Source organism: Sphaeramia orbicularis, chromosome 19 (genome assembly GCF_902148855.1).
Source record: "Sphaeramia orbicularis chromosome 19, fSphaOr1.1, whole genome shotgun sequence".
Lineage (NCBI taxonomy): Eukaryota > Metazoa > Chordata > Actinopteri > Kurtiformes > Apogonidae > Sphaeramia > Sphaeramia orbicularis.
Window position 1 is genome coordinate 2,206,824 of NC_043975.1, and position 11,633 is coordinate 2,218,456.

General features: G+C 39.2%; 1 protein-coding gene across 1 annotated transcript in view; it reads left to right on the top strand.

The window, feature by feature from the left end:
* The window catches only part of ankfn1a (ankyrin repeat and fibronectin type III domain containing 1a), a 103,681-nt gene that overhangs the window by 83,617 nt on the left and 8,431 nt on the right, over window positions 1-11,633 (top strand). The window contains exons 14-22 of the mRNA XM_030122187.1: window positions 1,113-1,220; window positions 5,070-5,169; window positions 5,249-5,381; window positions 5,477-5,593; window positions 7,498-7,713; window positions 8,202-8,368; window positions 9,266-9,437; window positions 9,577-9,745; window positions 11,001-11,167. Coding sequence (XP_029978047.1) covers window positions 1,113-1,220; window positions 5,070-5,169; window positions 5,249-5,381; window positions 5,477-5,593; window positions 7,498-7,713; window positions 8,202-8,368; window positions 9,266-9,437; window positions 9,577-9,745; window positions 11,001-11,167 — 1,349 coding nt within the window. The remainder of the gene's footprint in view (window positions 1-1,112; window positions 1,221-5,069; window positions 5,170-5,248; window positions 5,382-5,476; window positions 5,594-7,497; window positions 7,714-8,201; window positions 8,369-9,265; window positions 9,438-9,576; window positions 9,746-11,000; window positions 11,168-11,633) is intronic.

Here is an 11,633-nt window from a genome sequence, read left to right on the forward strand (position 1 = left end):
GTAAAAGCTGAAGAGAAAGAACGAACATTTATTTTCTGACTGCTTTGGCCTTGTTTTAACACGACCTGGTCATTGTACAGTAGAACAGGGTTTTTTATTTATTTATTTATTTATTTATTGTTTTCCAGTGTTGTCGGTAGTAGAAGAAGGTGATTGATTAATTGATTTCTTGTTTATTTTATTGGTACAGATACATGTACAGGGTTTGCACCGAACGCTAACTTTGGACACTTACAAAATGAAAACGGTGAAATAGGATGTATGATGAGTCCAGTTGAAGGGGAGTTCAGTAAATATTGAGGTGTCTAATGTTGGGATCTTTTCAGTCAGAACAGGGCTGCAGTTTTTCGCTCTCATTGTTGGTGTAAGGGTTAAATTGTCAGTAGTAACAGGGTTTGTACTGGACCACAGTGTGAACGTTCGTCACGACTCTGTGGAGTTGGAGTGTTTTGGCCTTGAGCTTTGTGAATGTGTGGATATAATCATATTGTGTCTTTGTGTTGGAGTGTCAAACTGTGTGTTTACAGCGCTTACTAAACCTCCAGGAGGACTGAACCGCCGTTCCCACAATCCTTTTATACACAGAGTACAACATGTATCCTGTAGGTGGTGGACTGAAATGAGTCTGCAGCACAAAATGAAAAACCATTGAAGAGCTCCTCATTTCACCATTTAATCTGAATTCATGCTTATCTGAAAGTCTTTGTATAAAATATAATTTATTTAATTCAAGTGTTTGACTTTCAAACACCTTTGACTGAATTTCACAATTAACATTTGTGACATAAATTAAGCAAAATACTGACCCATCACAATGAAAAGACATTCAACTGGCAAATAAGAAAAACAGCAGGAAAGATGCAACGAAATGAAAATGATGTAAATAATATAAAAAACGACCAAAACAGTTTTAAAGACACAAGAAGAAGCTGCTGAGACAAAACCAGAGTAAAAGAGTTCACATGAAAACAACAAAATAAAACAAAGTAAAAGTTCAAACAGCCTGAAAGACGCAAACAAGGTAAAAAAAAAAAAAAAGACGGAAAAAACAGCTATTAATTAATATTTAACGGATGTTCAATAAATATTAAATATCGTGTTTTCTTCGTCAGATTGGAGGGAGAGTGACGGACGGGAGCCGAAGAGGCGGGGCCAAATCGAAGCCATGGAGCGTCTTCTACAGCAGGTCCGAGCAACGCACAGTCACTACTGCTGTGGAGGTAAGTCGCAGATATACGAAATGTTAACGATGTCGCAAAACTACCAAATATTATCCACAGTCACTACTGCTGTGGAGGTGAGTCGCAAATGTACAGAATGTTAACCATGTCGCAAAAATACCAAATATTATCCACAGTCACTACTGTTGTGGAGGTGAGTCGCAAATATACGAAATGTTAATGATGTCGTAAAAATGTTAAATATTATTCACAGTCACTACTGCTGTGGAGGTGAGTCGCAAATGTACGAAATGTTAACAATGTCACAAAAATACGAAATATTATTCACAGTCACTACTGCTGCGGAGGTGAGTCACAAATGTACGAAATATTAACGATGTCGCAAAAATATGAAATATTATTCACAGTCACTACTGCTGCGGAGGTGAGTCGCAAATGTACGAAATGTTAACGATGTCGCAAAAATATTAAATATTATCCACAGTCATTACTGCTGTGGAGATGAGTCACAAATGTACGAAATGTTACCCATGTCGCAAAAATACAAACTATTTACCATGCTAAAAAAGTACAAACTGTTACTGATGTCACAAAAAATATGAACTTTAACAAAATTTGCAAAAATACCAACGTTTACCAATGTTGCAAAATACAAACTATTACCAATGTGCTAAAAATATGAACTGTAACTGATGTCGCAAAACTACGAACTATTACCCACAGATGTTACTTCTTTGATCAGTTCTTTTCATTTGGATTCAGTCGCAAATATAATAATTTAACCCAAACTGACTAATGCCACGATATGTATCCCATAATATAAAACTATATTCTGACCAAGATTATTATCGTTAACGAAAACTAAGGAAATGATGAAAACTAGAATTGAAAAACCATTTTCGTTAACTGAAATAAATAAAAATTATAATGAAAAGAAAAAAACGTTAACTAACTGAAACTGTATTGTGTGTTTACAAAACTAACTAAAACGTATAAAAATTATGGATAAAATTCCCTTTGTTTTCGTCTTTGTCAATGTCGGATTGATATGAAAGCGATTTATTTCGCTCTAACATTTTCTGTGCTGTCACCATCCGACACTTTTTGCTCCGTCACTTGTGTTCACTTGTGGTTTCCAGTCGTCTTCTGGTCCCCACTCTACCTGGAAACATGGAGACTAAAGCAGCAGAGTCCTGTCTGGGATTTATTTGAATACGACGACAGAGAAGAAGAGAAAAGAGACCACTGAACTAAAACTAATACTAAAACTAAGCATTTAGAAAAAAATGAAAACTAATAAAAACTATCAAACCTGCTCTAAAACACATTAAAACGAAATGAATTACAGAAAAAAAAAAGTCAAAACTAAAAACTAAACCATAATGAAAAATCCAAAACTATTAGATCCTTGATTCTGACATTAGTCCTTATTGTTTTGTATCCCAGACCGCTGTTAGAAAAGAAACACCTGGATTCAACGTGTCCACAGACTTTTGGCCATATAGTATTTGTAACCCCCCTCCATTATATGAAGATTTGGGGAACACCGACTTAAAGTCAAATAAATGAAGCCATAAATTCCAGCGGACAGGCCTGATTTAATGTGGGCTCTTAATGTGTGTAAACCTCTGTGGCCCGACGCCCGAAACAACACCGTTAAAGTCCCGAACACACTCGGAGGCTTCAGCCTAAAAATAAGTGTGGGATGGAAACGCACTGGCCTCATTAATCACGTCCAAGCGGCCCCCGCCGACCCCCCACCGAAACTCATTTCTTTATTTATTCAGGGTGACGTGTGGCGCTGCGTTCGCTACCGTCGTATTATCCACCTGTCAAAGCCCGTTAAGCTCAAACAGCCAGACTTTTTACAGCTGCGGACGCTGCAACCTGTTACCGCGACAACAGCCCAGGTCCGACGGGCCGGCGGAGGCTCCGATCACACTCAGGTGGAGACGGGGATTATACCGAAGCTAAAGGTCCGAGATGGAACACAGAAGAAGAAAAGCTTCCATTAAAGTAGATGAAGGTGAAGGTTTATAACACAGACTGCAGGAAAACACAAGAAACATGATGAAAACACAAGAAACATGATGAAAACACAAGAAACATGATGAAAACACAAGAAACAAAAAGAAAACACAAGGAAAAGACAAGAAACACAAGGAAAACACAAGGAAAATACAAGGAAAACACAAGAAACAAAAAGAAAACAGAAGAAACATGATGAAAACACAAGAAACAAAAAGAAAACACAAGGAAAAGACAAGAAACAAAAAGAAAACACAAGAAACATGATGAAAACACAAGAAACAAAAAGAAAACACAAGGAAAAGACAAGAAACACAAGGAAAACACAAGGAAAATACAAGGAAAACACAAGAAACAAAAAGAAAACACAAGAAACATGATGAAAACACAAGAAACAAAAAGAAAACACAAGGAAAAGACAAGAAACACAAGGAAAACAAGGAAAATACAAGGAAAACAAGGAAAAGACAAAAAACAAAGAAAACGCAAGAAACACAAGGAAAACATGAAGAAAACACAAAACACAAGGAAAACACTGGCAAGACGACAACAAAGCAATGAATTTATGGAGACATGAACTTAACACTATAATACCATGATAATACAACAATAATATCACAATAATATCACAATAATACCACAAAAATATCACAATAATACCACAATAATACCACAATAATACCACAATAATATCACAATAATACCACAATAATATCACAATAATACCACAATAATACCACAATAATATCACAATAATACCACAATAATATCACAATAATACCACAATAATATCACAATAATATCACAATAATACTACAAGAGGCTGTTTTATTCCATCTTTTACCTTCTCCATCAGTTTCATCTCATATCTATTATATGTTTTGGGTCTGACTTGATCTTTTTTCCTAATGTTCATATTGTTGTGTCTTTTAACCTTCATCTGTTGTGATTATTCTGGCTGTTGACTCAGATGAACCTGTGTCTTCAGAACCTTTCATCTCTAAATCCTAACCAGACCAGTGGAATGGGTCGTGTTTGAAGTGTTTCCTGTTCTTCGTCCGGTTTCTGTGACAGACTTCACTCATTACCATCCACATGTACGCTCAGTGTTTGCATGTGTCTCCTGGTCAGACCATGGTCATTCTCCCATGATGCCGCTGTGACTGAGCGTTCGTTATCTTCTGTGGTTCAGTGAGCGGTTCGTCGTCCCTGCGGTCCTCAGAGGGGCCCCAGGCCCACTGTTGGACCACTGTTGGACCACTGTTGGGCCCCCTGATGCCAATCTGTAGACCACAGCGTCCCCTTGGACTGGGACTAATGAAGCGACACGGAACAAGCACCACCAAAACAGACGACAGACGCTCGCCAAAACAGACGACAGACGCTCACAAAAACAGACGACAGACGCTCGCAAAAACAGACGACAGACACTCGCAAAAACAGACGACAGACACTCGCAAAAACAGACGACAGACGCTCACAAAAACAGACGCTGGCAAAAACAGACGACAGACGCTCGCAAAAACAGACAAACATGCAAAACACACCAACAAGTGGAGCTACGGTTAAAAAAGAAACGCAAACGGACAAATGACACGAAAAAATCTGTTTAAATATGGTGTTAATGGTGTTAATGATATAAATGGTGTTAATGGTGTTAATGGTTTTAATGGTATTAATGGTATCCATGGTGTTTACTGTGGTGGTACTACTACTATTATTGATATAACTACTACTACTACTACTACTGCTGTAGTAGTTGTACTAATAGATGACACTTGGACTTCCTGAACTGAACGTCTGAACTCTGTACAAACACTGAAAACACTCTGTAATGCTTTATTTTGTCGGATGTTTCAGACTCATCGAAGCTTCCGAACCCCAGCAGGAAGCAGTCGGTTTCCAGGAGCCTCAAACACCTCTTCAACTCCTCCAACAAGTTTGTGAAAACTCTGAAAAGGTTGGTGGTGGTTTGTGATGGTGTTGGTTCAGGTGTTCCTTCTGCAGATGCGCTCACATCATTGTCTTTGCGTTTCCAGGGGCATGTACCTGGCCGCCGTCTTCTACCATAAGGACAGTCTCCTGGTGACGGCCGAGGACCAGATCCCCATCGTGGAGGTGGACGACTCCTACAGCAGCTCCCTGATGCAGGACTTCCTGTGGTTCACCAAGGTAGGTCCACAGGGTCCTGATGGTTTCTGTGGGATGGAGGACGGTTTGTTTGGACTCTGTGTGTAACCGGTTTACCGTGTCCCCCTGTGGTCCAGCTGTCCTGCATGTGGGAGGATGTCCGGTGGCTCAGACAGAGCATGTCGGTGTCCATGTCGTCGTCGTCCACCCTTCAGGCCAGACACAAAATGCTGACCGCCGCCGGACAACTGCAGGTCAGACTGAAACACGACAATGAACGTCAACCAGATGAGTCAATGTTTGAAACTTTACGGAATACAATGGAGGTGATTAAGGGTCTCCAAGGAAATGTCGCAAGTTTGACCCAAATGGACAAAATTTGGTAGAAACACGTGTCAGGTCCATATCAACAAAAAACCTCTTCGAGCCAAACTCCAAACCCAACAGGAAGTCCACCATGTTGGGTTAAAAATGCCATTTTTGCTCTATTTTTATAGTTTGTATCCCATTTACTTTAACACCTCCTACAGATAATGAACTCAGTCATTGTAAGATTTGGTCAGTTTCATCTAAAGACCTTTGTAATGAAAAAAAAAAAAAAAAATTGAGACTTTGTGTTGAACGGTGTTGCAGGGCCAATGTCAATTTTCATGTTTTGCTTGAAATCAATCAGTATTACCCTCTACAGAGTTTGGTTTTTTTTTTTAATTCAGCCCTGACATGTCTTTAGACCTAGATGAACTAGATTTGGTACAAATATGTATCAGGTCCCAATGAACCAAAAACTGTTAACGCCAAACCTTAAACCCAACCTGAAGTCGGCCATGTTGAAATGAATATTCCATTTTTGCTTGTTTTTTCCATTTCCTGTCCTTTCTCTGCCGACAGATGAAGTAATATTTACATCTGCATTTTCATAGATGAAAATTAATACAATTAATGTCAAATCATTGTTTTTTTCCATTTTAAATGCTCATTTTGGTTTATTGGAAGTCACTATTGTAGGGTTTCTGCAGATATTTAATCTGAATTTTTAGACTTAAATCTGAGTTCCACTGGTTTCTGGGGAATTTTACTTCAATATGATTGCATTAATTTCGGGGAGGGGGGGTTGTAAAAAGGAGACAACATGGTCAAATATATTACCATAATCAAGTTTTTCATTTTAGTCAAGATCAGTAAAAGTAAAAACAATGAATGTAAAATTATTATTTCTCTCAAATTTGAGCTTAGTTGAAATTCAAAGCCTGATTTTTGGTTCTGAGTGAAAGTTGAAGAAGTCAAATGTTTTTTTATGGTTTTAAGTTATTGATTAAAAAACAAATAAATAAATAACACAGTTAATTGAGACATTGTAACTGGAAAAACTGAGCAAGTGATAAAAAAAAAAGATAAAATGAAAAAAAAAAATGAATTAACATAATAATGTATAATGTTGTAATGATGCAAGAGGTTTGGACCATTGTTACCTCTGCCAGGAGGTACTGTGATCACTTTGCTTTGTGTGTTTGTTTGTTTGCATGTTTGTTTGTTTGTTAGCAACTTTACGGGAAAACTATTCCACCCATCTTTCCCAAATCTTCCCCACAGATAGACCTAGGCCCTGGGACCAACCCAGTACATTTTGGTCCCAGTAGGCCAAAGTTCAAGGTCACAGCAAGGTCACAACATCTACAATTTTCCATCTGTCATCATTGAACAAATTTCCAAAATTGGTAAAAAATTCAAAATGACTCCGATTAGCCTCCGATTTGATCCACCTGTAGCTTAGAACAATCTCTTGTATCTGGAACTAAACTGTCCACATCCACTGTGGAATGTGGACTCTGTGGACATTTACATTTAACACTGAAAATCCCATTTACCACACATTTAAAATTAGAACTCAACTAATATTGATGTGAATTGAATCTAATTGGACAGACACATGACTGGTACCAAGCTTCCACTTTTTCTGCTGTATGGAACAACCTGGAAACTGTTGAGTTTAAACAGAAATAGTCGATCCACACATGCACAGCGTTCAGGGTACTTGGTGGAGGTTTATGTTCTGAACACTTGTTACCGTTAAACTGACTTGAATCCATAAACGTTTCATGTTTTATCAGATGAATCAACCACAGAAACGTTGACCGTTCTGTCGTCTGTTCTATTACAGAACCTCCTGGGAACTCACAACCTGGGGCGGGTCCACTACGAGCCCATCAAAGATCGCCACGGTAACGTCCTGCTGGTGACCATCCGCGACTTGGAGACTCAGCATTCGCTGTTCAGCGGGAAATGGATGCAGGTGACCAAACTGCAGAGCCAGAGGAAGAGCCTGTCCACGCCTGAGGAGCCCTACGCCCTGGACATACTCATCATCACCATCCAGGTACCAGGACCAGGACCAGGAAAGACCAGGACCCGGAGTCAAACAGACCAGAACCTGGACTCAAACAGACCAGAACCTGGACTCAGAAAGACCAGGACCTGGACTCAGAAAGACAAAAACCAGTTCTTATTTAGCCCAGATCTCAAGCTCATTTAGACCAAACCCTGGGTTTATTTAGACCAGATCTGCGACTCATTCAGACCAGAACCTAGGTTTATGGAGACCAGGTCTTGAGCTTATTTAGACCTGAACCTGAGTTTATTCAGAACAGATCTTGAGTTCACTTAGACAAGACCCTGGGTTTATTTAGTCCAGATCTGGACCTGGTTTAACTCTACCCCACTCCACCCCTGGTACTGCTTTAACTTTATCCCCTCCGCCCCTGGTCCTGCTTTAACTCCACCACTGGTCCTGCTTTAACTCCGCCCCCCTCTGCCCCTGGTCCTGGTTTAACTCCGCCCCTGGTTAACCCTGTCCTTCCTGTTCAGGACATCCTGGCCTACCAGCGTCGCAGTACCCACCGCCTAGCTCCAGGACTCTACCTGGGTTACCTGAAGCTCAGCAGCTCCGTGGACCAGATTAAGGTCCTGGTGTCCCAGCGGACTCCTAACATGCTTTGCCACAGCCGGATCCGCGACAACGCCAACGTGTCCAGGTAGATGAGAGTGTGCGAGTCCAGGATGAGGAGGTTTGATCAGGGCTGGGGGGTCACTGAGTCTGAGTCCAGGTTAATTCAATCACAGCTCAAGGCTGAAGCAGCTGAAGGATAAAGAGAGTCGTGATCAGGATGTTCAGACCGTTAAAGACCCCAGTAACCCTGAGCTGTACTTCAGAATGAAAGAATACATGTGAGCAGAAACTGAACAAAATCACCTTCAAAGACCCAAACATCCAGCACCGACCAACACCATCTACTGATCTAAACGGTTTAATACCTGATGGTCCACTAATCCTGTCAATACATGGAAATAATTGATGTAAAATACAGTTTTACCTCAATTATTCGTCGGATAAAATGTGCAAAAAATTGTAAAATGAGGAGAATAATAATAATACATGACACTTATAGCGCTTTTTTGGACACTCAAAGACGCTTCACAAACAAACAAAACAAAAAGAACAGAGAGAAAAAATAAATAAATAAACAGAGCTCAGTCCTTGAAAAATAAGGAAAAAGTTAACCACAAAGCTTTGAAATGTGGTATAAAAGTGAACAAATCCTTCTAAAGTGAAAAGCAGATGAACAAAATAGTTGAAAAATGAGCAGAGTTCATCACGTCATACCATCCACAACCCTGTATTTAATCTGTTAACCTTCAAAAACCTAAACCATCTACTGATCTAAACTGTTTAATTCCTGTTGATCCACTAATCCTATCAATCCATGTCAGTAATTGGTGTAAAATACAGTTCTTCATCTTTTCATGGTCATCCATTTGGACGTTCAGAGGCTCCGTAGTTACCATGGAAACACCGTCGTCAAACAAGATTATAATGTTAATTTTTTAAGTGTTGGTTGTTAATTATGATGTTTTCTCTGCTTCCTGTTCAGGGAAGAGTGGGACTGGATCCAGAATCTTTCCGCTGTCGGAGAAAAAGACCAGTCTAGCGAGGACAGTGAGGAGGCGGGGCCTAGAGCAGAAAGCCACGCCCCTTTACTGTACTATGAATTGCAGACTGCCATCAAATCCCTGCTGAAACTCATCAACCTACCTCTGCACCAGGTAAACCTCCACATTCTGACTGTTCCTCAGATGATTCCTTTGACCGGACCCTCCTCCGTCATGGATCGGACCACCGTGACCTGGACTCGCTTTTCTTCTTCTACTGCCATCATCTTTTTGTCTTTTCATGTTCGTCCAGGCCCGTCACTTCCGTCTGTACAGTCAGGAAGTGGTCGAACTCGGTCATGGCGTTTCCTTCCTGTTGCTGCTGCCATCGGCTGACGACGTTTGCTCCGCCCCCGGACAGACCAACCCCTACGCCCCCCTGTCGGGGTTCCTCCACCTGCCTCTGCAGATGTTTGAGCTCGGTAACACGACAACACAACATCACACACTAAGCACACATTTTTCATGTGTAAGTACGGAACAATGCTGCTTTTACATTTTGTGTGATTGCTATGGTGATTCCTGCTATTTTGTGTGTGGTTGCTATGGTGATTCCCGCCATTTTATGTGAAAAAACAAAAATAACAAAAAGTCATACAACCAACTCTATACTTTATTTACTAGTCTTAATAATATTATTAATTTACTTATTATAGTATGTAAAAACTAGTCAAACAAACCACTTTGTGTTTGGTTGTTATGGTGATTCCCAATGTTTTATATGTTACAAAACAAAATAATATAAAACACAGAAAAGGAGCATTACATTAATAATTTCAAAAAGTCACATAACAAAACACTGCACATTAATCACAAATCTTTTAATATTAAAATCTGTAAAAGTGTTCTTTCTACTTATTCTTTGGATGTTATGGTGATTCTCGCCACTTTGTTTTTGGTTGCTATAGTGAACCCTGCCAATTTTTGAGTGACAAGGCCAAAAGAACATAAAAGTCAAACAACAAAACCTTACACATTAATTACTAGTCTTTTCATACAGTCTGTCAAAATGTTCTCTGTACTTTGTGTTTGGTGGTTATGGTGATTCCCGCCATTTTATGTGTGACAAACAGAAAGGGTGCAAAACACAGAAAAGGAGGGTTACATGAATAATTACAAAGAGTCAAACAACCAAACACTATACAGTAATTACTGATTTTTTCATATTTAAATTGGTAAAAATATTCTCTCTACTTCGTGTTTGAAAGTTATGCTGATTCCTGGCACTTTATGTGTGGTCGCTACGGTGATTCCCACCATTTTATTTGGCAATGCAATAAAAGTCGCATAATAAAATTCTACTCAATAATTACTGGTCTTATCAATGTTATTTATTTACTTATCATAGTATGTAAAAAAAACATTTATTCCCGCCACTTTGTGTTTGGTTGTCATGGTAATTCCCGCCCCTTTGTGTTTGGTTGTTATGGTGATTCCCGCCACTTTGTGTTTGGTTGTTATGGTGATTCCCGCCATGTTATGTGTGACAAAACAAAAACGACATAAAATGCAGAACAAAATGGTTTCATGTGATTTTTGCCAAAGTTATAGGACAGGTTACTGAATGAAAATTTGACACGAGGAATCAGAAGGATAATAAAAATCTTTCAGATATTCTAATATTTGTACAAAGTTAAAATACTTCACAGTAACTCTAACGGTGCTTCTGTGTTTCAGTTCACTTCTGTACCTACAAAGAAAAGTTCATCAGTCTGTACTGCCGTCTGTCCTCCGTCCTGGACCTGGACTCACTCATTACCCAGCAGGCTTTGCGGGAGGCCATCACCGACAGCGAGGTGGCAACAGCCAAACAGAGGCACCAGCTGATCCTGGACTACATCCAGGTACCAAACAAAGGACGGCACTGTCGGGTTTCTGTTGGTTTAATGTCATCTGATGCAAATTTTCAGCCTTAAATCTCAGTTTGGTTCATTTTAAAACGTATTGAATTATAACGTTGATATTTTTATGAGGTTCCATTGATGTGTTTTTCAGTTAAAAGGAGCAGAGTTAAGAGCATGTGGGTAAAAATCATCATCATGAATGATATATTTCAAACATATAAAAAGCAAATTAACAACACAAGACAAAACCAAAAAAGAAATATATACTGTTATAAAAACAAAAAGCATTTAACACAGATTTAGTGTTATTTACACATTTGAAAAGGATTTGGAAGAATTAAACACCTCTTTAATCCACCTTTTACTACAGCACACAAACTAAATCAGTTTATATTAATACAACATGTATATATGTCTGTACCAGTAAATATAATAATTATCATATATATATATAATTCTACATCAT